The sequence below is a fragment of the Magnolia sinica genome, chromosome 5 (assembly GCF_029962835.1).
Source record: "Magnolia sinica isolate HGM2019 chromosome 5, MsV1, whole genome shotgun sequence".
NCBI classification, from domain to species: domain Eukaryota; kingdom Viridiplantae; phylum Streptophyta; class Magnoliopsida; order Magnoliales; family Magnoliaceae; genus Magnolia; species Magnolia sinica.
In genome coordinates this window covers 3,157,652-3,185,304 of record NC_080577.1, presented here as the reverse complement: position 1 = coordinate 3,185,304, position 27,653 = coordinate 3,157,652, and the positions used below count along the sequence as shown (strand labels likewise).

Here is a 27,653-nt window from a genome sequence, read left to right as displayed (position 1 = left end):
GGATCAGAGTGTGGGAGTTATGCTGGTGGCCAACGACGTAAATGGACTATATTTGCAATATCAAAGGGATTGGAATGTGGAAATCTTCCGATGAACTGTTAGACAAATGGTCCACAAGCAGCCAGCAAAGGTCATAGCAACTAGATTAGATTTCTAGCCTATATAGCCCAATCATAGAGTGGCCCATCGATCAACAGTTCCAAACACCAAACATCTACGGCATATGCGAACAAGAATGTGCATATAGATCCTACCGTCAATCATAATATCTAGGGTGGGAGATGTTTGATACTGGTACACAAGATGTTGTATCCAGTTTGATTCATCAGGTGGATACTCCGTTTGTGTCTAATCAGGCCGGTCCCACCATCAGGTGGGCCACACGTGTAAACTTGTTTTGGGAGCATTACCATCATCTCTTCTTGCAAATGTGTCCCATTTTACGATCGATCTGACAAACTGGATCATACACTTCCACCACAATGTCACACATGGCCATGGGCCACCTGGATTTCATCACTGCAGACGTGCTATTTCAAAGTAGTATTCTCAAAAACAATGATCAGCCAGATCAAATCACGGTCATAAATGGATTTCTAAAAGCCCCAAATCACCACCATTGAAACTTCAACTTGTGAATTGATGAAAAATTCTCACGGTTAGAGCTTGCAATCTTGGGTCTTCTCTCAATCAGAAAGTATAATAATAGATCTTGGGTCGACTTAGACTGACTTCATCACGCTAAAAAATAAAATAAAATGGAATTATATAACACCATTCATCTTTATACAGTACACACGTACTTTCAATTCTGATAAGTGGGGGCCCTAGTTAAGTAAACCGAACCATTGATTTGTTGTGTCCCACCGTGGATGGACTATGTGCATCAGATTTCTCCCAGAAAGGAAAATCTTAAAACTTTCAATTTGTGGTCTTTGGATATAGTAAGAGATTCAACAACCGCACCCCACTGATTCAACTGAAAAATGTGAAAATATTAGTCCGCTGGATCTTCTAATCTCGCACCACATTAAGGAAAAAATAAGAAGAAGAAGACATTATGCAATACCGGGCTGAGATTTTGTACGTGCCTTCTGTTTTTGATAAGTCCCCACGGACTTTCAACAGCTGTAATGTCTTTCTTAACCATCTATTCATTGGCCTACCTGTTCATGGATTAGAATTTCCCCATCTAGGAGATTTTTGGTGCATGCGCCATCCACTGGGGTCTAACATATCATTGGTTTTGGATCATGAAACCATGGGCTTGACTCGTTCAAACTGAAAAGTCCAAAATTATACTGACCATTGTATACTCTCTCAAAAATAGATCAATATGTAACCCATAACTAGTGCTTAGGATGCACGCCTAGACAGTGGGACTGATCCGGCGGTATGCTTCTCTACCCACACCTTTGCTGGAATCCAGAACAATGAGGTGTGCCACCCTAATATGCAACCCACTTCAGTATGATATAGTTTGAGCAGACAGCCAAACAAACCAACCTTAATTTGATGTTTTGAACCACAACAAGCAGCACCACAAAATATTATAAACAGTCTGCATGACTGTGTTATTTATTATTTTTCACATCTTGGAGAAATATAAATGTGCAATTGTTACCATTTATTGTAGATATATTATCCACTATTTCCTACTTCCGGGGGCTACTTGTGCTGCTACTGCTACTATACTTACAAGCGCTGGAATGTCTATTTTTCTCAACTAACCTTTCAACATACTGTCTAATGCACTAACCTGTAGAGGATGTTAGGGGTGGGGCCACATCAGTTCTCTCTATCATTTCTCCTCATCTGATTGATAGCGTTTCTCTATGATTTCTCCTCATCTGACTGAGAGCATGGCTCGGGGATGGAATCAACAAAGAACTCATCAACTGCAAACAGAAACACAATTCAAGGAAAATGAAAGAGAGTAAAAAGAAGGTGACTGGATCCAATACAAAGCTTTGTACATGAGCTTAACCTACAAGTGCACTCAAGTGCATTTAAGCAAATCCAAGTGGAGTGTACGCACAAGATCAGTGATGTACTTAGATGCAATTTCATACACTGTTGGTTGGTCATTTATTTACAATGTGGCATTTTTCATCGTTTTCAACCACTGGCAGGGAGGGTATTCAGCAGGCCAGTTTCCTCAAATTTCCCAAACCCTGCCCAATTGCCTAGAAACAGTCAGGGAATGGCTTCAAAATGCCAGGGCACTTTGGTCAAGCAGGATGAATCGGATTTGGGTCTTGCTCCATAAGCTTAGGAGTTATTTAAAGTCAAAGTAGAGAAGAAGAGGTAATTAGATTTACCAATATCATCATGCTCTGGGGAATCAAGTAGGATGTCGGACTCTGATGGCAGGAAAGGGGAGCCAGTATAGTTTCCTAGGGCTCCAAGATCTGGGCAGAAAATCCCAAAACAACATACAAAATAGAGAAAAAAAAATTGCAGATGAAGTACCTTAGCTTTCATTAAGAGAAAAGGGCTAGTATGATATGAACAGGTTTCATAAAATGCAAGAGAAATACCCAACTGAGAAAACATCTTACATTATGTCTGGTAATTTTCAACAGAGGATTGAAAGCTAGTTACAACTTGCATGACCTATTTATTTGATTGAACACAAATGATCCATCCATACAATTAATGCAGGGAGGGAAACTACTCCGAATCCACGGAGCTCTCTGGACTCCTCAAAGAGCTTCCTTGAATCCACGAGGGATAAAAATATAAATAATTTCTAATAAATTTGAAATAAATTGATTGATGATAAAAAGAACGAAATTACAATCCTTTAAATAATGAGCTAAAACCTTGGATGGAGTTTTAGACTCAAACTCCCTAAAAACATGACTTACTATAAATAATAATCGTACTATTTATAGACGGTCATCATTCCTACTAGACTTTATGGTTTTCGGCCAAAAATACTAAGTGTCCAATTTAGACTAACCACATTGTTCTTCTAACTTTTCTATGCCCTTTTCATGTTGGGCACGACTCCTACAACTCAAAGAATCAAAAGTTATACGCCAACTAAAACTTACTATTTATAGTAAAAACGAAAATGAAAGGGACTTTTGACCGTCGATCTGATGGAATCTCGCAAATCCAGCATGGGCAACCCAGCATAGCCGGGTTGGTTGGCTAAAGTAGCTTCTCATACCCCAAAATCATATATGATAAGTCCAAAGACTCATCCCGGTTTGCGAGATATGATTGTTTTAAGGTTCTGACAGTCCGGATCATTTCCGCCTCCGATCAGGCCTTCTCTGGTCCATCTTTGCCATGAAAGTGTCTGCGACCCACTCTACATCAACAATATGCATAGCAGATTTGACAAAGATGACAAAAATGCACTTCAGAAAAATGTAGAAGGGACTTTTGAAATTTTTCTTCAACGTTAAAGATTGTTTTGATAAAATTTATAAACAAGGTTGCAATGGGTCGAGGTCAGCCCAAGCCCAACCCATTTACTATATGAGCCAAGAAATTGTGCCCAAACCCGACACATGATCCATTACCCTCTGATCCAAAACCCACTTAAAATTCATTAAGCCCGATCCAACCCAACCAATTTAATTGTAAATGGTCAAGACTCGACTAACCTGACCCAACTCGCCATGGCCCAATTCAAGTCTAAGAATGGAATACAACACTTGAGGCAATGCACAACCTAGCCCAGACAGTGGATATGTACATGCATAAGAAGATTAATCTTATACTTTTCTTCTTTAATTTGTTTCGGGGTTTTGGGTTGGGTCATTTTGTCTGGTATAATCCATTGATAACCGGTCTGGGTGGGTCAGGTCAGGCAGGGTTCAACCCAAGCCAGGGCCATTTACTCATGGGAGTACATTTCTAGCATGAGCCTGACCCGCAACCCATTTAGGCGGGCCCAAACCCACCTCATAAGTGAGTGGGGCCAGTTGACCCACAGATCGGCTTGACCCATTGCCACCCTTATTTATAGGGGGGAGTGATGTATTGACTATACCGTGTCGTTCCATGTTGAGAAACTAATGCTTGCACAGAAGACTTAGAGAAAATCCAAGTGTACCTCCCATGTTTGATAAATCTGCTGTAAGATCCGATAGGCTGAAATTCCAGGGGATCTGAGCCAGAGACCTAAGTGAGTCGCCCGTGCTCCCAACCCCACCATCAGCTCCCAGCTGACTTGCCACATCGGATGTAAAGGCTGTGTCAAGTGCTGATGTGTCTACACCCATACCTGACATTTCTGATGGAGTGAAGGGAAAATGGCCACTGGACGCTGACGCTGGACTCACGGCCATATCTGAGATGGATGACATGGCACTGCCTGGAGGGATAACAGATCCAACATCAGCTGCACCGCTCTCCATCACAGTGCTTCAACAAAGATGGAACAGGCTGACATTAGCAAAGCTGCTCAAAAGGCAAAACACAGGCTAGAAGGAATTGAAGAGGAAAAGCGGGATGAGCTTGTAATGGAAAATAACCTGGAGAATAACTGTCAATTATCTATACAAATCTTTTAGGGGTTGTTCGGATGCCTGTAAAATTCTTAGTTGTAAAGGGTTTACAGGTAAGCACTTGTAGGTGTTTGGATGGCAAAATTTGCTTGTAAAGCATTTACAAGAGGTAAACTCTTCCCATTTCTTTTAAGCAAAAAAAGTTTCAATTACAGGTAAAGTCTTTACACCCGAAAAGACATTATATAGGACACAACATGATAGTTGATACACATGAATGCCATGTGAGGCCCACCATAATGTGTACAGTAAATCCAATCCCTCCATCGTGTGCGTCCCTTTATGCTCCTTTACAAGTAAACACTTTACTGGTAGGTGTCTGGATGGAAAATTTTGCTTGTAAAGTGTTTACAAGAGCCAAGAGGTAAACTCTCCCTTCCATTTTTTTAAGCAAAAATGTTTTGTTTACAGGTAAAGTCTTTACACTTGACAAGACATTATACAGAGCATAACCTGATGGTGGATACACATGGATGCCATATGGGCCCCACCATAATGTGTACAATAAATCCAATCCATCCATCATGTGTGTCCCTTGATACTCCTCCATGGTCCTAAAAGAACAGTCTGATTGATCATCAAGCGGGCCACACAGCAGGGAATAGTTGGGATGGGTCGCCCACCACATAAAAAAACCTTCCAGATTGTCAGTGGGGCCCATTGTGAAGGGTGCAGGACATTCAATCTGTCCAGAATGTGCATCCCCCTTTTTTTTTGGGTTAGCATGTTAGTACACACCCCACTTGGGAATTGATACCAAGACCTCGACGTTGAAACGAGGTTATTCTCACTCAGTCTACCACTTGAGCTATGGATCGCTGTGTTAGCATGTGCATCCCTTGATGCTCTCCTAGGGCTCTAAAAATATCAAGCCCTTTTAATGTGATTTGAAGATTTTGGTGGGATTTACTGCCTAGCTCTCTGCATTTTGAATACCCAGTTTATACATTGTAAACGCTTCACAAGTCAGCCTAACAAAAACTGTTTACCTGTAAACATTTTACCTCTTAAACGCCAAAACAGGATAGGTGTAAGCTGTTTACAACTTAGAGCTCCCAAACGATCGATTAGCTGTTTTACTTATTAACTGCTTCACTGCAATACGGCCTGTGTGTGGCACTATGGAGCCCCTCCAAAAGCTGCGGCCTTTGGATGGCTCATTGGTAGAGGAAAGATTTTAACCATCGACAATATCCAAAAGAGGGCCATGGTTATCCCAAATGTGTGTGTCGTCATGTGTATGGCAAACACAGAGTCAATTGATCATCTTTTCATTCACTGTCCGTATTCTAGCCAGATTTGGAGTTCTGTCCTTGATCTCTTTGGCATCTCTTGGGTTATGCAGTAATCAGTCAAGGAGCTATTCCTTATTTGGCATGGCAGTTGGCTCAAGAGGAAAATTTGGAATCTTTGGTGGTTGGCTTTGCTAGCTATTCTATTGGTCTATTTGGGGGAAAGGAATGGTGAGTGTGTCCAGGATGAGGAGGCCAAATAGGGGGAAGTTATTTTCCAAGTCAAGAATTTTGTAGTGGAATGGGCTTCTTGTATAAATTCTTTACAAAAGTCTTATTTTTTTCTTTTTTGCTTAGGCTGTAATTATTTGCGCCTTTTTGAAGCTCTGCTAATAAAGTGATCAGTTAATCTTGAAAGAAAAACTGCATGATAAAGTCATCACTAATCATCATTCTTTTATAAATTCATGAATTTATAAATGAAATTTAAATCTTACATGTATCTTTCAAAAAAAATGGAACAAGAAAAAGAAATAAATTAAACGCATCTTCAGATGATGAGCTTGCAAAGGAAAAGAGTGTCAAGACAATCAATTGTATTTGGGAATGCTTATCCATAACCTTGATTGACAGATATATCCATTTTGTCTTTCAATTCATTTCCAGGTCAAGATACAAACAAAAAAAATGCATTCTTAAATGTGGTAAATGCCCAAGGAAATCCTTACTCATTTCCGGAATTCATCCGAATGGGATGGAAATTGCCTGGCGCCGGGACTCCATTTACCACATGACAGCTGGAGAGTCCACAGCCCATTGAATCGAGATGGGGTTGACCGGTAGCTGGGATTGGGGGCTGCTGAAGGACCGGGTATCCCATAGGCATATTGTTAACTGCACTGCACACAAATTGACATTGAATAAGAATGATAATAATGATTTAAAAACTAAAATTTCCGTACCATTTGATGGGAAGAATGAAATTAACCATGAAGTCCCAATAAATGATAAATCCTCTTAAATTACTTTATTTTATGGTTCCTGCCTTCGTGGTTGACATTGTATTTTGAAAATAGCTCTCAAATCTTTTGCGCAAAAACCATTTGGGGAAACAGTGTTTTACTGCCTGCCCATATATATGCCTATACATCGCACATGTGCAGGATCCAACTGTCCATTACGTCCAGAGTCATGTGAATACACCCACAACTAAAAAAGAAAAAGAAAAGTCAGGCCCATTCATTCTTCGGTTGAACCACTATATTGGGGTAATCTGACCATTCATCATTTATCACAGAAAGCGGTAACACACCTGTCCCACCTGTTGGTTAGAAATGAGTGGGAATGTTTTTTCATTGTCATTCTAACGGCCCCTTCTGACTGTGCATACATGACAAAAAGAACAACCCCGACAATCAGGGTGGTATAAAACAAAAGCTTTTTGTCTGCCAGGCAACATTAACCAAGTGTTGGACAAAATCCAAATCAAACAAGATGTAAAGCAATCAAAAGCAGAACATCTATACTGGAGACTGCAATACCTGAAAATGAAGCATGGGCACCTAAAATTAAGCAAACAGATTTAAATGTTAAAGCCAAAAACACCAAGCTCTTTGCCAAACGACCAAAAACCACTAAACTGCATGAACACATTGCCAAATGCAAAGGCAGTCTGGATCCAAGACAAATGAGTACAGTAGCTCAGGAAAATAACTAACATTAACAAAAGAAATGTTATACGTTTGCACTGTAAGAATATGCTTTAGGATCTAAACATTCTTTCAAAACATTTAATAATATATTTGAGACTAATGAATATGAGTTTCTACTTTCTAATTTTGTAAAAGAACCATATATATATATATATATATATATATATATATATATTTCAAGATTGCATGCATAAAATGGCCATTTCTAAAAACAAGGGATCATGATTGGGATTGCTCATCTGTTGGAATATCAGGGTATGTTCATGCTTTCCCTATTAAAACCCACCAAATGTCAAGAATGGAGCGAAGGAGTTACCAGGCATAGGATGAATCCCATTCTGTATGGGGGCCAGAGGAACCTTTGGTGGCATAGGATATTTCATCAGATGGTACTGGCGCTCAAGCAAGTGATTGAACATGATGATCTGTTTTTTCAGCTTTAACCTTATGTAGTAAGCTCTGAAAAACTCCGCATTTTCTTCCTCCAGTTTCTGCCACACTGAATGAAGAAAAAGAGAAGGATGTCAGACCAAAATATCCACATTGGCTTCAACTGGTCTCACATTATGTGGGTGTTCATGGATGCACATTCAGAAGGTGTAATTTTCTAGACTCCCTCCCTCCCTCAAAAGGGTACACGTCATGAAACTACTTTTTTTTTCAAGGATAACAAAAGGGTACATGTAATGGAATAGTTCCCTTATCCTGCCTAGACTCGTAAACTTAGGTTCAATCATTCCTCAATTCAAATGGGATAGTTCCCTTAACCTACCTAGACTCGTAAACCCAGGTTCAATCCTTGCTCGATTCAAAAGGGTCTTCACCACCTCTGCTCTATTCATATATAGCTGAAGACATCGTTCTATCAGGTTCTGGACCTACAGCAATCATGAAATGTAAGAGATCAAATCCCTATTTAGAGAAAAGAGGGATTCAGTCGTGATTCCTTCAAAAACTTAATAGCACACGAGTCATGGGAAAATGTATTAACTTGTCTTACAAGTTCAATGTCCTCGCGAGAAACCTTCCTGCCATCATTGCTGGAGATGGATACCGAACCCGAATCTGCTCTGGGAACCTCAGTAGGAGGGTTGTTTCTCTGGTCACCTTGAGATTCTTGTGACACTTGAGATGATGGTTGTATTTCTGGTGTGCCTTGAGGATCCTGCTGATATTTTATTTATTCTAGTGAAAACTCTAACCAATTTACAAGATCTAGTGAAAACTCTAACCAATTTACAAGATAACATGATTTATTATAAAAAAATGATTTCAGGACAAATAATAATTTATAAAGGCAGGACGATAGGAAAGAACTCACACCAAACATCACCACCCATGTCAATCAACAAGCTTCACTCTAACAATGACACTCATTCTCATATGCAGAGGATAGGTACCAAAGAAAGATGGACAATTGCAATCATATCATTTATTGTATATCCACAGTATGGAACCACAGTCTAAAAACATTGTCAAGTACTAGAAAAGCTAGGAGTTAGTTGAGTCCTTCTTTCCCCTTTTCACTATATCCTAGAGGTAGCATTACAAGGTTGGATTTGTTAGGTAGGCTTGATGGTCCAAACATCTGAAGAGACTTCACACATTCTTTACTTGATCATTTCAAACATCTAAGAAGAGTTCACTCATTATCCACTCTTTACTAAATCAGCCCACCCCCCAACAAAAAAAAAAGATGAAGAAGAAGAAGACAAGATACCAAGAATAAAAAATCAGGCCCAGCAAATGGATACAGAAAAACCCTACGGATGCAAAAACCCCATCCACAGTGGAACCTCACCCGAGGCCCCCCAAGGATTAAGTCCTAAAGTCCTAGATCCATAGAGCCCCACTTCATGCATTCTTTAGTCAAGGATGAAGAAGTCCTGAGTCCCAGATCTGCCAAGCCCCACATCAGGCAGTCTTTACTCAATCTATGAGACTTGGTATGGCATGATTCTGAAGAAAAAATAAGCGTTCACGCTCCTACGACATTTAGCTAAGTAGAGAAATTGGAATGACATGTTCTATTTTTCTACTTTTTAAAACAGTGAGAAGCATACACCTGTTTCCTTTTTCCTTGAGTTTTCAAATTTCCCAACATTTAGAAAATCTTGGTTTACAGTTGCTGTGTATTAAAGATTCATTTCGGCTTCTTCACTTGCATAAGGAATCAAGGTTGAGTTTTGGGTTCTAAGTTCTCCAATTCAAGGTTCCTGGCCTTCACATATCTGCTTGACTAACGAATGAAATGCAAATCTCAACAACATACTGCTCATACAATAATTTCTTAGATAACAAGGTCTAGGACGCTAGGAGGAAGAGAAACCCTCTTTCATTGACCTTTATTTTTTAAATGTAATTTGTTGACTTGATGTAATTGTGCTACTTTTCTTACCTTCTCTTTTCTTGACGTGGCTTTCATTTCAAATTTTTAGTTTTACTAACACTTAATTTTATTATTTAGTACGTGTAATGTCTAGCATGTAGTTTTATATGATATTGGCATGCATTGACGGTATGTGCTTAAAAAATGAAGAACAAAATGTTTTTCCAACTTCTTTTTCAATCTCTTTTTACTACTTTTCACTAATTTTATGGGCTTCTCAGGAGGGCCTAATCTCCAGGGAGGTTGAATGTCTTTCCTTAGGCATTCTCCCTTAAAACATTGCATCACACTTATTATGAATTAATGTAACTAGTCTATTCTCCAAAACTTTTTTTTCTGAAAGGTAACAGTTTTAGTGAAGAGCCAAATAGAGCGGAAAAGAAAGACATACATATAAACAGTCTTTCAGTGCTATTCAGACAAAGAAGCCACCCTGAAGTATATGAGTGCAAAATATCCAGTCTAACGGATTTTTAATGTCCAAAAAATATTAAATTATATATATAAGCTTTGAGGAAAGAATGATGGACAGAATGCTAGCACTGTGAATTCCATAGGCAGAAACATTATGCAGTTATGTAAAAGAATTTATTGCACTTCTTAATAAAGGACCAAAGTGTTCCAAAGCCTAACAAATTCTTCCATAGTAGCATAACAACGTGAGGATGAATTTACCAACACTACAAAACTATGAATGAATTAGAGAATATTATTTCTGCAAGCTAGAGCGGAAACCAAGATGATCCATTTATCATGCAGGCTTCATGGTTGAAATAAATGGGCAATTGATGGCTCAAATTGTGAGTGCCCCACCTTGATGAAGGGGCTAACTAACATTCAAGCCATTCAAAAACTTAGGTGGGTCACCAAAGTGATTTTAGGGGTTTTGGGCATGAATTGGCACTGTTCCAAATGGTGTCACCACTTGAGTTTCGGATCTGACTGATCACTGGAGCATCCCTTTGTCTAGAGAGGATGCGCCTAATTCGCGAATTGGATGTCTAACACTCATCACGTGGGTTCCAGGTCCATTCAAGTGTACCATTAATGGAAGGGCATTTTCACACCGGGTCAAGTGGGGTGGCCTGTGGGATGCAGGGCACACTCGGGGTGGGCAACTTGTGTGAGGCGGGTGGCTCGTGTGATGTGGAACTCATGTGATGTGGGGCCCATGAGATGCAGGGTCAAGGGTATGAGATGAAGGGACTAATTCGCCACACTCTATCAATTCAAGCTTTTGGAGCAAGTGGTTAGTCGTCCTGTATCAAAATTGTACCAAAATAGGAGGTCTTGTGTTCGAGACTCCTCACTGGGGCTGATTAATGCATGGGCCTTTTCACACTGGGCTCGAGTGAGGTGGCTTGTGGGAGCTTTTAGAGTAAGTGGTTAGTTGTCTGTGGATTTTGCTAACATCCCCCTATTGTGTGTGTAGGGACGTTAGCAATGTCGCCAAACCTTTTAAACAGCTATTGTTGATCCGAACCATTTGTTCATTCATGCAACCAAGAGCAAGCAATGGTGAAAACTCATGCCAATCAGATGATCCTGAGCTTCCGATCAATAGCATGAAAATGGATAGATTCACTGGAGAAATAAAATAGGTCCAATCATCTTCTTGAAACATCTAGTAGATAGATCCCGCTTTGTATTTCTAATGATTCTAAAGCAATATTGTGATTTGATGATTATAACCATGTGATTTATGGCTCGTATGCAACAAATAGTTGTAACAAATTGGCCCCATCCAAAGGGTTACAACCATCCAATTGGCATAATTCTTGCACCATGGCTTGCTCCTAGTTGTATGAACTACGTGACCATTTTTTGAATACCATTGCTTAAGAGGTTGGGCAGTTTTTTCATTCGTTCATTTTACGGGGCGATCTGTGTTCTTGATCCGAGGCCATTGAAAGCTCCAATCGAATTCATTTGGCCTTATGGAAGGCCTCCCCAGGTTGCTACTTTCATGTAGTTGGCTAGAAGGAATAGGATCTTCACGGTGGACAATTTGCAAAAAGCGCAAATGATTTTTCCTGATATTTGTACCATGTACATGCATGATGCGGAGCCAATCAATCATCTATTTTCAATGTGCTTTTGCTGGAGAAGTGTGGGATGGATTTCCTGACCTTTTCCATTGTGAGTAGATGCCCTCTCAACTAGGGGCTTCTAATGAATCATGAGAGCAGAATGATCTTTACTTCATGAATCCTCATAGGTTGTCAGATGAGGTCTTCAGCAGGGCGTCAAGGATGTAATGACTTGGGCCTCTTCGGTCTCTTGGTCGTTCGTCATTTAGTTTGTTTGTCTTTCTCTTTCTTTAATAAAAATCACTGCCTTTAATTTTCAATAAAAATAAAAGAGAGAGAGAGAGAGAGAGAGAGAGAGAGAGAGAAGAAAAGAAGTAGATTCAATTCATTTCTAATATGATTCAAAATGAATCATAAGGTTAAGTCATAAGATTTTAACAATTGTGGGTGGAACCATGTTGGCAAGTGGTAGTTAATGCGAAGTTCTCTCCATGGCTAGTTCCAACATTATGGGTAAATAGGAAAGTTGACATTCTTGCAACAAATGCCAACATACAATCGAGGTAAATGAAAAAAAAAAAAATCCTAAAAATGAAAGGAGCAAAAGAATAACAAGTGACGAGGCACACAATATTACATGGTTTGACAATTTGCTTAATCAATGAAGCAGGATCATAGAACTTTCCTCTTCACTAAAACAAGAGAAATCGAAGAATACGAGACTCACTTCTCTCCCACTCTCTCACCATACAAAAAGATCTCATAAGTCACCCTCTTTCTACTATGTTTATTGCTTACCCTTTTATAGGCAACACACAGAAGGGAAGCACTTACCAAAACTAGGCTTCAAACATTTTAGATATAAAAGGAGACATTTCCAATATGGAAATGCAAACATATCTCATACATATACACGACACTTCCTAAACATTTTCCCACATGAAGACTAGTTCATCTAATAGTGTGAAAAACAATCATCACCAATCGTTAGGTAATAACAAGCCCACGAAAAGTCCAGCACTAAATAAACTTCTCCCTCTCAGTAGGCTTTGTCAACGTATTTGTTGCTTTGTTGTTCGTGTAAATCTTTTGCAAAGAGATGTGGCTATCTTCCACTGTCCACAAACAAAGTGATAATGTACATTAATTGCTTGTAAGCATGAAACACTAGATTCTTAGCTAAGTATGATATGTTTTGACTATCACAATGAACCACCACCACTTTTTGCCTGAACTTTAATTTTGCTAACAACATTTTCAACCAGATATCTTTTGTGCATGCTTGTGTAGCTGACATGTAATATGCTTTTGTAATAGACACCATTGACTGTAATCTCAACATCCAACTAAGGGCCAGTTTGATAAAACTTATTTTCAACACTTATCACTTAATTTTGGTGTCTTCAGTGATTTTCCCTTATTCAGGGCATTTGGTAAATCCACATAATTAAGTGCTTAATTTCAATTTTCGCTGAAAAAATGGTTTATTTTTTCAGCTCCTCTCTCTTGACTTATCACTTAATGCGGAATCGGGTAAGTGATTTTACTTTGTATCAATAATTTAAAATAAGAATAATGCACTTCCTCATCTAAAAAATGACAACACTTTTTAGGCCACCTTACGAGGTCTGATCACATATGTAAACCATTAATCTCGAAGTACCGGTCAAGCCCTTCAAAATGAGGGATCACTCGCCCAAAATAGAGATCGGAGTGCTGAAATCTTGGACATAGAAGTTGGTGTGTTGGTACACATCCGAGCCACATGTGCGGTAATGACGATTTGACATCGTAGCCTATTTCTCAATGTATTTCTACTCCTTTCATGAAGTGGAGCGCACATCTCGTAGTGTACTCATTGATAACTTTGAAACAAGAGGTCGCATGTCCCAAACGAAGATCGAAACATTGAGATCTTGTACGTCGAGTTTGGTGTGTCACCGCACATCCGGGCCACGTGTGGTAATAACGATTTGACTTTATAGCCCATTTTTTGAAGTATTTTTAGACTTCTTTCACAAAGTGGACCGCACATCTTATAGTATTCATTTATAACTTCTAAACAAGTAGAAGCATGTCCCAAACGAAGATTGGAACGTTGGGATCTTGTACGTTGAAGTTGGTGTATCGTTGCACATCGGGCCACATGTGTAGTAATAACGATTTAAATTTATGGCCTAGTTTCCGAGGTGTTTCTAATCTCCTTTCGAGATGTGAACAATACATTTTATAATACTCATTTATAACTTCAAAACAAGTAGTCGTACATCCCAAACGAAGAGGTGAGTAATCAGATCTTAGATGAGCAAAATTGGGTGTCATCACACATGTTGACAAAAAAAAAATGCAAAATCTAACATCATTTTTTTGTGTCCCATTTTGGCATTTTTTTCATCTCCTTTGAGAGATCTAGCCTTCCATGATGTCTAGTGCTTCGAGATCCATCAAATCAAGGGGTCTCTCAAGATTGGGGCATGGATCGCGACAAAAACAAATATTCAAGAAGGCTTGTTCCTTCAATAGACCATATCTCCTCATCCGCTGATCGGATTTGGACAAAATTTGGTCTAAATGGGTTTATTAATGTGTTTTTCAAGATGATATGGTTAGATTGGACCATGCCTGACCAGATCCGTCCAAATGAGATCGTAGCCATTCAATTTTGTTTTCAATAGATCTGATTCAATGCAAGATTAGGGTAAAAATCATTCTATGGCCCAATAAATACCCATTGAATACATTTGATGGTTTAAAATGATCAGATGGTGGTCCAATCAAAGAGATGTACGCTGTGAACATCTAGACTTGTTGCATGACGAGATCAAAGGATGACCTATCACAATTAGGCCATATCCAAACCCAATATCTGCATAGTCTTGATTGGCATGACACACCCACTAGATATTTGAGCCATTCATGAGATATCTGACACAGATCTCACACATGCATCTAATTGACCTTCAATTTCTCCTTACCTGCAATTCACCATTGAACTTCCTAAAATAGTAAGGGTTGAAACTTATAAATTAAGTGACACTCTCTTCCTGGAATACACAAAAGGGTAGCATTAAACTTTTATTAGATTGGGCATAGGTGTGCCAAATTTAGTAGCATGGCAATAACAGGTTTCATCTCATACTCTACAAAATACAAAAATTGAGACAATATGAGCAAATATGACAAATTTTCAATTTTTAGACATTTGTGGTTTGTGCTTGCTAAACAAGTTTTTTTATTTTTTTGAAAAAAGTGTTTATTTTCATATATCAGGACTTTCTCCAAACAAATTACCAAACAATTTTTTCAGCATTTATAACTACAAAAATTCAACACTTCTAAGTTTTCAGCACTTAAATGAATTTTCAAGCGTTATTTTTCAATTTACTAAATGACTCCTAACCCAACCACCAACCAAAAAAAGAAAACATATGAGTGGCTAATCTTTTCCTATCATAATCTCTTACACAATCTGCATTCAACTTTAAGTTTTAACAACTATAATAAATATCAGTGATGGGGACATCTCGTGCACACGCACATATGCAAGGAGGAGGAGGGCCCCACCATCGATCTGGATCGATGGCAACGTCCAGGGAGGGCCTCCTAGTTAGAGGACTGCGTTTTGGTTCGTTGGGGTGGACCCAATAGTCATGTGAATTCCACCATGGGTTCTCATGATCGTGGCCCACTATTCTAATTAATCTAGTACTTTGAGTTTTGCTTATTATTGTTATTAGGAATATCATGGACGGTTTAGATTGCTTTGATAAATTGTTATTTTTTATTATTTCGTCGCCAAGTAATAGGTTGCGCACATGGCGCGAGTTTTGGAGTATAGGGTTTTATTATAAATAGGCACCCTTATAGTCTACTCCTCTCTGAGTTGTGAAGCCTAATTGGGTGTGAAACTCTCCCTTCTTCGAAGGGCTAACTACCGTGGTGCGAAACCACATCCATCCCAAATCGCTACCACCTTCTTCCATCCATATTTATCTTCTCCTGCAAGCATTCCATCTGCAAATCCATCAATATTTGTAGGCATTTCCCCATCTACAACAGATTTCCATAATCTGGCCCTACAGGAGGGCTAAAACTTCGGTGAAGCATCACGCACAAACTGTGCATCGGATCGAGCTGAGATTTGGTGGTGTTAGAGTCCATCCATGGCCGACCAGGGCCAATGTGGCCTTTTTTTGAATAGTGGACCCTACACATGTGCGGGGATGACACGCACGTGCGTTTAGGCCATTGCTGCTATCCCCGCGTGCGGTACTTCTCTGGTTCATCTCTCCCCTCTCTTTTACTCCTCTTTCACCCAAAATCCCTAAACCTGACCCTAAATTACTCAAATCCCCAATTTTATGCCACTTCTTCAACCTTAAGGTTCCCCGAATTGAAATCTGTGAATCTCTTGGATTGAGGAATTATTTCTGTGCATGTGTGGATGAATTTACCCTCTGATTATTGTTTAGTCTATAATTTTGATTGATCCGACCCTAGCATGTGTAGGCTTGGATCCGCATAAGATTCCCCTTGAATGAGTGCTTGAACTTTGTGTGGGATGTTGAATTTTGTATAACTGTTTCTTAACTAGTGTGATCTAAAGCCTGAAAATCTTGCACATCATAGTTGAATTTCATGTCCTGCATCAATCAGCCTCAAAAGTACCCATTCAAGTAACAATAGATCCACTACATCACGGTCCAATGATCTCTACTTAGTTTAGCCATATATTTATTAACTACTCCCTCTATGTGTGCAAGTTCTCATTTCTGCATGTGCAAGGTCTCGTTTAACCATGTGTTTATTGATTGCCCCTGCAACTTGTGTAAGTCTCAATATAAGGCTTCTTTACTACCAATGAATATAGTAATTAAAACATATCTATCTTCTCCATTTCTATGCTACGAGATTGATTTCAAGATGGCTTGTAACCAATAGAAAATGGAGTACTAATTGGATTAGAATTCTAAATATCGAAACGACACAAAATTCTTGTAACATAAATCTTTTAAATTACCTAAAATTTCATGTTTTCCCAGTCTCTGAGTACTGCCATCCCAAGAATTTGATTAATGGCACCCAAAATCCTTGATATCAAATTCCCTAGCTAAAAGATCTTTCAACTTTACAATGCTATCTTTACTAATACCTACAACCAATATGTCATCAACATATAGTAACAAGATAATGAAGCCACTAATACCATAGCCAAGATTAACATTAAAATAGAGAATGAACTTCCTCACATCTCTATAATCCGAAGCTCACGGTGAAAGAATCAAACCGCTTGTACCAACACCTTAGCGTATGTTTCAGAATGCAAATCGATTTACTTAACCCGGCAAACTAGATTCTTCTTATTTTTATCAATAAAGGCTTCTAGTTTAGCCACATGCACTTCATCATCAAGATTTTTGTGCAACAAAGGTTGATTTTACATTTAACTGTCAAAGCTCTTAAGTCAAGCACCATTGTCATACTCAATATAGTACGAATAGTACTCAATTGGAAAAAAAATATCTCATCAAAGTCAACACTTGATTTTTTATTATATTATTTTGCCACTAATAGCACATCCTAATTTATAGTTTATAGAACTATAAATCAGTTCGTAAAATTGATAGTTTGGAATTTATAAAAATAAAATAAAATTATAGGATCATTCAGTTTTACAAACTGTAAATACCCAACCATAAGTTTTACAAACTATAAATCAGGATGTGCTGTTAGCCACCAATCGACTTTATATCTTTCAATGATCTGGCTAGTCTCTTTCTTCAGCTTGTAAGCCCACCTACAACCAATAGCCTTCCACCCCCTAGATAATTCAACTAATCCATGTCTTTTGTAGCTCACATTCTTTTGTCATACAAGCATAAGCCATAACATATATTTAAGTTGAACAGAACGTTTTGTAGCTCTTTTGAGTTGGCCTTGATCACTTTGAGAGTTTCAACACCTCGAATTTCTTTTGCATGCTCTTCAACAACTTCATTTTCAACCACATCATCAACTTGTAGATCATCTAAGTCAACAGGCTAATTAACATTATTTGAAGACTCTCAGAGTTATTCATAATCAAACCATCCCACGAATCTAGAATTGACAAAACAGAAACGCAATCTTTCCTTTGTTATCAATTTTCATATCAACCGTCGCCAATATGCTAATTGGGGCATAAAACCCATTCAAGTGTTCTTGCAAAGATGAACCACCTTTCATCTTCAAGTGTACACCTAAAGTTGAAGAAAGATCTCGTTTGACATTTATTTTCCTTCATATAGGTTTCGTAATTTTTCCAACAAATCTTTGGCTATGGTTTGATCAGACAAGCTCAACAAAGCCGAATCATCTAGCAAAAGAAGCTCCGTTGTGGCTAACTAGTTTTTATGCTCAAAATCCATAATTTTCATCTCTACAAATTTCTTTTCTTTTCCTTCAATCGTAATTGCATAACCTTCCTTCACCAACACCATGTTCATCTTCAATTTCCACAACAACATAATTGGATCCATTGAACTCTGACAACTCAAATTTTGTAGAAATTAGAACCTAACCCAACCATCTGAAACATAGTTGCAATAGCAAAGAAAACACTAATTTTATGCTAAAAGGCTTCATAACCTTTAGGCTCTGGCTTTGATACCAATTGTTGTAGAAAAACACCTATACAAAATCGGTATAACAGAAAAATCCTACAAATGAAATGAGCAAAAGAATAATAAGAGACGAAGAACAAAGGATTTATGTGGTTCGACAATGTCCCACTCCACAGGGCAGCAACACGTAGTTTACTTCTTCACTAAAACAAAAGAAATTAGAGAAGACTCAAATCTCTCCCATTCGCTCACCATACCCAAAGACCTCTCACAAGGAGTCACCCTCTCTCTACATATGTTCCCCCTTTTATAGACAACACACCCAAGAGAAGCACTTGTCAAAAATAGGCTTCACATGTTTTAGGCATAAGAGGAGAGACATTTCCAATATGGAACCACATATGCATCTCATGGGCTGGCATACACCATACTGCCAGAATAGATGTTTGATGGACAACCATTCATAAAACTTTTGACAATCTACCATTTAAAAGCCAGCCCCAAATTGTTAGGAAAGAGGCTAAGATGAGGAAGGTGATGATTAGCTTTTACTGCATTTTGATAGTAACAACCAAAAGACTGGCACATTCAATTCTATTAGGAAAAAGACGTAATGGCCATCAATTGAAATTGAAAAATCTGATGCATAGCAAGTAAATATTCAACTCATATTCCTGATTCTGCTTCAACGAGAGGGATGATAGTGAATCCAAAACATGATTTATGTCATAATAACTTTTTAAGGTTGGTAATTTAATAGCTTACGGTTCATAGATTGAATCATGCATTATTAAATTGGAATCTTTCTTTACTATTGTGTATCCGCTCCATGTCTTAACAGGTTTAGTCAGTAATACATTTCAAGGATTGGACTTGGTGCCTCAGAAGATGCATCACACGTATTCAGATAACATACCAGAGAACAACAAATTATACTGAATACATGAAACAACGTATTTCTCACATGAATAGAAAAGAACCAGATGCCCTTATTTCAGATTTTCTCGGAGGATGCATGCACATCCTCCTTGAACTAATACACGACAAAAATGAAGTCGGCTTTGAAACTTATTATTACGAGCTTATCTTCCTTAGCACTCTGGCTTCCGCTTCGCTGCAATTCATGCAGACATATCAAGCGACAACAAAGCGACACAGAAGAATATTCAAGAGGAATTAATCCCACCAATAACTTAGGAGACCAAATTCCAATCCACATTACCAGATATAGTAAAACATGAAAGCAATCAAATTACCTTGATTGATAGAGGAATACTTCTAAGGATTTTTATTTTTTATTTTTTTAAAAAAGCAATAAAAACTACCAATCATTTACCAGAAATAGGCAATCAAGATACCGATGCATGCAAAAGCCAGGATTAGAAATTAAAAGAACAGCGAAAAGCCACAAAACATATATAATTAGAAACATGAAATCCCACTATAAACCTTAAAATTTCCCTAAACCGAAAGAACTAATTGCTTCCCTTCTATTCCTTTTCTAACATCAGAAGCTAGTAAGCTAGCAGGCAATCAAAGATCTTCTAATTCCTCTGAGCATTAATGAAATTCATGAAAAGAGACTGCCACAGAATCCTTCAGAATTCTCAATGCAATAGAAGAAAACAACGTGCAAAGCAAGATCTTGCGAGCATTACCTTCACAAAAGCACGAACCTCTGCCATGCAGTAGGCGGAACTCTCGTACCCCCTCAAGCTACCGATTCAAGCAACAACAAAGAGAAACCAAGCTCTCAGTAAAAAAATCCGAAAATCAGCAAGCAGTAAAAGGGAAGAATATAAACGGAAAGGCAGAGTCTGGAATCTCTGCAACTGCTCCACATCAGAGCTCAACCGCATTTAGATTTACAAGTTCTTCTAACTGAATCTAGCAAGATTTACAGCGAAAAAGCAGCAAGCAAGCGAGGAATTGAAGATTCAAGGCATGCAGGATGAGATTTTAAGAGGAATTTCTGGTTTGAGAAGCAGAATTTCAGGGATTTGAGAAGTTTACCTGAGAAGAAGAGGAGAAAAGGAAGGATATTCCTAGGGCAGGAACGCTGCTGGAGGTTTTCTGCAACTGCACTGAGAAGAGACGACGGAAAAATAAAAGAAAAATAAAAGAACGAAAAATAAAATAAAATTCCTACCAAACGAGCCCACTGCTCTGCCTTATATACTGCTTTTTAATTAATTTTCCGAAAATTTTTTTTTTTTTAAATGAAATTTTTATTTGATTTCTCTTTTAGACTGTGGTAAAAAAAAGTTCAACGTAGAGCTCGAGGTTCCGACCGGCTTCTCGGCTCGGCTGGGCTCGGTTCGGTTAGTTCTTTCCGTTTTGTTTGCTCTGAGGAGGTAATTTTCCGGCCACGGGACATGCTTGTTGCGGTTGATCACGTGCGAAAACGTTTGGTACTCTGGCAGAGTTTGACTGTTCATGTTCAGGTACTAATTTGAATATATTTAATTTAAATAAACCGTATAAATCGTATTACTTATTGTATGTGGATTATAAGGGAATTTATTGCACCGAAATGATGATCTAAACATCTGATTGGAGACATCTAATAGGCCATTAAAATGAAAATTTTCAATGGCCTATATCCAATTTACAAATATCTGCTAATCTAAGGTTTTGATGGTTTAAATGATGTCATTTTAATATTTAATCTAGATGAAGTGGATCCCAATCCCATGATTTGAACGGTTTGATGGAGTTTCATGTCAGCTAAACATACCATTTTTTTGAGTGCACGTCCATGGACCATGACGTTCTACTAGCACATCAAGCACCTCCTTTCATTACTCCGGAAGCTCTGCTTTCGCCGCGGACACACGAGATGGACGCGGATTGCGTACTACCAACGCTCGTCCCTAGCTCCGAACGGACAGTTCTGTGGGCGGGCCCACCGTGATTTATCTTTACATCCAAGCCGCCAATCCCTTTTCTCAGATTATTTTAACGCATAAGCGAAAAAATGAGGCAGATCCAACGCTTAAGTGGACCACACCAAATAATAAGCTTGGTTGCATTAAAATGCATAAAGCATTGTTCGAGTCATCTATTGTGCGGTCCATTTGACCGTTGGATCTGCTTCATTTTCATTTTAATGCTTAAAATAATCTGAGAAAAGGGATAGACGGCTTGGATGTACAGATACATCACGGTGGGCCCGCCCACAGAACTGCCCGTTCAGAGCTAGGGACGGGCGGGGGTAGTACGCAATCCGCATCCACACGAGATGGAGCGCATTCGGTCCATCAGTATTTCTGATCATTTTAAGTCATAATTAAAAAGAAGAAAATGAAAATCCCAGGTGGACCACACTGCAAGTAACAGTGGTGATTGAACGCTCAACGTTAAAAACTTCCTAAGGCTTACCGTAATGTTTATTTTCCATATCCGATTGATAATTCCACACAGGTCTGGATGAAGGGAAAACACAAATAAAAGCTTAATCCAAAACTTTTATAACCACCGTAAGAAGTCTTTAATGATCAATCATCACCGTTTGTCCTCCTGGATTTGCATCTGCTTTATTTTTTAACCCGTACCGACCGAATCCGCTCCCCACATGGGATATGATCGGTCATCCGAAAGTACATGCGGCAATACGTGCGCATGCGCGCGAAGCATCAGAGCCGTTAATAAGGTGGTAAGCTTGCGTATGCCTGCCCGTCCATTTATCACATGGGCCAAACATGAATAAAGAAATGAACAGAAAATCATAGCGTACCTTCAGCATCCAAGCTCTGCACGAGTTGATCACCTGATTAGTGGGCCATTTCGGGTTTTAAGACAGGACACATCCAGTGCCAACACCTCCCAATCAACGTCCCAAGTCCACCACACGTGTACAGCTGGCACGCGGGTGCGTTTAAATACAAAGTGGTGTTTGGAATTGGCACTCCTCTTCATTAGATTGTGGAATCCTAGAAATCTAAACCATTTAAATAAGCGCCCCATTCTCGATGGTCAATAGACCATGATCATTCTGATCACATGATCCTAACCATCCATTTTGTAGCTATCAAATGGGTTTGAATTAAAAGGTCAGCCTGCTCAAATTCAACGGCAAAATTAGATGATGGGCTGCGATCAGGAGATTCAAGACAGTTTGAACGGACAAGATGACTTTCAGGTTCACAGGGATGTATTGCACTTGCACCGAACTAATAAATAGTGGCAAACAAGCTCCATAAAGCGGCTGGATAACTTGCAAATTGATGATGAAAGACAAACATGCTATTTTCAATTTATACAAGTGGAATCATGTTTCATTTACTCATACCATTGAAATTGTGGACCCCACTGTCGATGGCCCCATGCACCCGAGAATATCTTTGATGATTGTAGCCTTTGAATATCTCACTTTTTCTAAGTTGGGACCATGCGTAGATTCTCTCTTAACCGCCTATTTTAATGTCATCAAGTAAAGGGTGTCACGCCCCAAAATCCGATACCTGAGTTGGTCTAACCTGACTCCGAATCTCAGGACATGATTCAATTTTAAACATTCACAACTACACTTAATTAAAACTCATTACAGTAAACAACGTTAATCAAATACAATCTTTAAGTATTACAGCCTAAACTCACTTCTAAGTTCCTGCTATACAATTTACTATTTATTTTTTAAAATACAAATACAGATATGACTAAAAGTAAGCCGATGGTTAAATCCTCACTCTGCTTCGCCCCGACTAAACTCCAAGACTTGAAATGCTGTTATTTTGGGTATGAGCACAACCACTTGTGAGATCTTATCCAACAAAATCTGAAATTTCTAGATTTATATCAAACAAATAAATAATAAAAGTACTTTCTTAAAATTCAAAATACAAATCAAAATATTGAATATTAAATATGACATGAATGCGATGCTAGAATCATAAAGACATACTGAATGCTACACTATCATGAATTCAATAAAAAAATTAAATAATCATCACATCTTACAACACCGTACCTAGGTGTATGGTCACGTTGTATTAACGCCCACACACTGGTACCTCGTGGTGAGGAACCTATCTATACGTTAGTTGGTCAGACTACTGCTCCAGTTGTACCTCTGATGTGTGTCCACGCACACAATTGTACTCATACGCCGTGCACAAAGGAGACTCCGAAGGATCCAACGGGTTTTAGGGTCTTTCACCCAAGGGATACGATTGCCCTACTTGCTAGCTTTAGGATCTCTTAACCAAGGGACATGATTGCCCTACTTGCTAGCTTTAGGGTCTTTTATCCAAGAGACACGATTATCCTACTTGCTAATACCACAATCATTTCCTCATTTTTCTTTCTTTTTCCACAATTCCATAATCAGTAGAGATGAATGCATGTCATGAATTATTCCAAAATTAGTAGCAAAATAATTTAATTGTTTAAATCCCAATACAACAATGCAAGTTCTATACAAAACGTGCAGAAATTCGATACCGTAAAAATTCAATTCCTGAAATTTACTAAAACATCAAGCTATTTTCTTTACCCTTTTTTTTAAAGGCCAAATTTTATAATCAAATTAATTAATATTATTTTAAACCAATTAATTTAAATCAATTACTTTAACACAGATTTACAGTTTAAATCTTAACACCTGATTTCAGAAATAAAAGTTAGATTAAAATCTAACCCTACAAGTTAATCAGATTCAGTAAATGCTAAAATATAGAAAAGTAAATATTATGTATAAAGGAATTTGACAATATTAATTTAAAGTCATTATGTCAAAAAAAAAAATTCAAAAATACACAAAATCAGAAAGTTCAAAAATGGAGGAGAATCACCTACATGATATTTGGACCGTCGATTTCTGGACTACACCATATGCCCACGATTTACTTAGCATCGCATGATAGACCTGATCCACGCTTATGCTTTCAACGAGTTTCTCCCGCTGACGCAACACATAGCATTAACTTACTGTCTACACTCGCTGGATGCGTGAGAAGTTGAGTTTCAGGATACCATCTATCAAAAGAAAATAACACCTAAGTGGTTAATTTGATGAATGGTTTGGATTTCAGGTTAGTCTGTTTTACCGTGGTTGTTTCTAATCAAGATTTTCTACTGTTCATGTTGTTGGGCTGATATGGTATGTAAGATAAATCACTATTTCACAATTGAAAATATCAGCAATATAAATTTTTATTTCTAATTAATAATTATAGCTATCATTTTGTTGAAACTTTAATAATTCAAATACTTAAATAAAATATTATTTTTACTATTATTTAATTTAGAAATTACTGTGAAATAAAGTATAAGAAATTTTATTTAAATTCTAACTTTAATTAAATCAAATTTTTTTACACTTAAATAATGTTAAATATTAGCATAAAAATATTTATTATTTTTACTCACTAAATTTTAAAATTAAAATTTTTATTTTATTTATCACATAAACTTAACAAATATATACATACATATATATTTATATTATACTGATTTTGAGTTAATTTAATATATATATATATATATATATATATATATATATATATATATATTGAAATAACTTGATTATTTTATATCAAATTTTATTTTCTCTTTGATAAGTAATTGAAAATGTATATTTATGTTTAATCGATAAATTATTTAAATTTTAATTTAAACAAAAATTTTGAAAGATTGGAAGATACATACATACATACATATATATATATATATATATATATATATATATATATATATATATATATATATATATATATATATATATATATATATATATATATATATAATAAATAAATAAATAAATAAATAAAATGAACTTGCATATCTAATCAATTTAGTTTCAATTCCAAAATTTTTAAAAATTTTCTTAAACTTAAGTTCATTTAAATTTAAATTAATTAACTCTTTAAAATTTTAAAATTAAAATTTGAAATTTAATCTTTTCAGAAACAAAAATATTACACTGATTTCTATAATATAACATTAATAATGTAATTAAATTATTATTTAATAATTTAATTTAATCTATCTTAAAATTTTTTTATCTAATTATTTTACATCTAAATTTAGAATTTTATTATTATTTATTTTTATATCTAAATTTAATAAGTGTAAGAAGGGTATTAAGGTGGACTTTGGATACTATTATTATTATTATTATTTTTACATTCATATTTTAAATTATTTTATTATTATAATTAATTCTAAGTATTATAAATTATTGAAATTTAAATTTTGGTTTACTTTTTAACTTAATTTTTTTAATAATTCAGATCAATTACATGATTAAATTTAATAACTAACATAATCATAAATAAAAAATATTTTAAAATTAATTCAAATTTACTAATTTAAATAAAATCATAAATTAATTTAAATTTAATCTATTTTTAATAACTTACTTTCATATTAATTAATGTTTAAAAATTTAGGAATAATTTATATTTAATTTTTAATCTTTCAAAAACAAGAATTAATAAATTAAAATATAAACTTAGGTAAATTATATATTTTATTTTGTATAAAAAAATTTTTCTCTCTTTTCAAAAGGACAGAAATAAAGCAATTAATATTTACTCTAATCAAACAAAACTTAAATTAGATATTCTAACTTAGAATTAAAGTCTAAATTTAGTAAATTTAATTTAATATACCTAAAACTAAATTTTCAATTTAATGTTAGAATAAAATTAAACTTTATGAATCAATAAGATTAAATTAATATTAAATTCAAAAATATAAACATCATGTATAAATGAATTTGATAATTCTATTTATAAGAATTTATTTCAAATTTTAATTCTCAGAAATATATAAAAATAGAAAATTCATAAATGAGTAGGATTACCCATATAATAATCAACTGAAAATAATATTCCTATTAAAATTTTGGAATACGTAATCATCATAATTAACTGAAAATGATAAACTTTAGGATAATATTACCTACCTCAAAATTTAATGATCCGACCATGTTCCAGTCTCTCTCTCTCTTGATCTATAGAGTTTTCTCTCTCCCTCTCTCTCCTTCCGATATGATTGAATCTTTGTTTATATCTTTCCTTCATTTTTAATGGATGTAAGGAACGAGGCGGAAGAGTGGGGAATGTGGGCAGTTTTATTTCGTAGGAGGGTTCGGTGCTCATTACCGTACAAAAAGGAAGGAAGAATGTAGAAGGTGGGTTAGGCGGCTGCGAAAGATAAAATCTTTATTTTTATTTTATTATTTTTATTTTTGAAAGATATGGTGGGTCTCATTAACGATTATATAAATCTACTCTGTCCATCATCTTGGCTTGACCATGACAGGATATAAGGTAAAAAATGAAGCTGATCCAAAACTCAGGTGGGCCACACACAAGCGGACGGTGGGGTTGGTTCCCATAAAAAATGGGTTGTTCTCGATTTTTATTTTATTTTATAACAACAATTTAGTAGTTAAGATCAGTTTAATTTCAGTGCACAATCAATAGTTGATATTGGCTATATTTGGATTAGTTAATAATTAAACACGTGGTCTTAAGTATATGAGTTGAGAGAGTGCATTATAAATAAGCTTATATATATTCTACCAAAATCATGTAATCATTAATGGAATTAATTAATAGTTCGCACTAAATAAAACGATCACACATATCAACGGACACAATTTGCATGAGCCGATAGATGCATGTGTGCATGGATGCGTGGATGTATGCATGGATCTATGTGTGTATACTCCAATGAAGGCAATTGTACATACATATATGTGTACGCACGTGTACAAAAATCCCGGGTCATTATATTCTACCACCCTTACAAGAATTTTATCCTCGAAATTTAAGCACACCCACCAAAATGGTTGATGAGGATACTCTTTATAATCGACTATGTGTCTAGATGTTCACTACATTCCATGTATAGTAGTTTTGTGTGAGTACAAGCGTGTGTAAATTACTACACAAATTTGGGTTATTACAAATGGTTAGGAGATTTCCTCAGTGCATAACCCATCCACACATGAGTCTATCATTTTCACGGACTGGATCATCAAGTCATGAGCCCCACTTCTATTTATCGATCCATTAGGATCAGCTACTCATGAACCCCACTACTAAAAATAATCAGACACACCGTATCCATCAAATTGTTAGTTGTCTTTGCCTTTCGAGTTAATATACACCTTAAGCTTACTCTGGAAAATTCATCCAACATATTCTTATT

The 27,653-nt window shown here is 36.7% G+C and overlaps 1 protein-coding gene across 8 annotated transcripts; it reads right to left on the bottom strand.

Annotated features, from left to right (window-relative positions):
- Nucleotides 1-1,548: 1,548 nt before the first annotated feature.
- LOC131245136 (uncharacterized) lies at nt 1,549-20,644 on the bottom strand. Of its 8 annotated transcripts, none has more exons than XM_058244382.1 (10): nt 20,505-20,594; nt 20,150-20,207; nt 11,989-12,196; nt 8,462-8,638; nt 8,243-8,348; nt 7,787-7,969; nt 6,487-6,652; nt 4,073-4,383; nt 2,322-2,411; nt 1,549-1,898 (listed from the first exon to the last, which is right to left on the bottom strand). In XM_058244382.1, the coding sequence occupies exons 3-10, from the start codon at nt 11,995-11,997 to the stop codon at nt 1,834-1,836; spliced, it is 1,107 nt and encodes a 368-aa protein (XP_058100365.1). In that variant the 5' UTR covers nt 11,998-12,196; nt 20,150-20,207; nt 20,505-20,594; the 3' UTR covers nt 1,549-1,833. The 8 variants fall into 8 exon arrangements, with proteins under 8 accessions (XP_058100365.1, XP_058100366.1, XP_058100361.1 ...); XM_058244383.1 differs by having other exon boundaries at nt 8,462-8,635; XM_058244378.1 differs by lacking the exon at nt 11,989-12,196 and having other exon boundaries at nt 20,505-20,642.
- Between the last annotated feature and the right edge of the window lie 7,009 nt (nt 20,645-27,653).

Excerpts from the sequence above, each read along its gene's own strand:
- LOC131245136 (XM_058244378.1), bottom strand. The coding sequence starts at position 20,176 with ATGGCAGAGGTTCGTGCTTTTGTGAAG. Across the intron at positions 8,639-20,149 it reads AGGTTCGTGCTTTTGTGAAG|CAGGATCCTCAAGGCACACC; the intron begins GTAATGCTCGCA and ends ATAAAATATCAG. Across the intron at positions 8,349-8,461 it reads ACATTGAACTTGTAAGACAA|GTCCAGAACCTGATAGAACG; the intron begins GTTAATACATTT and ends TGATTGCTGTAG.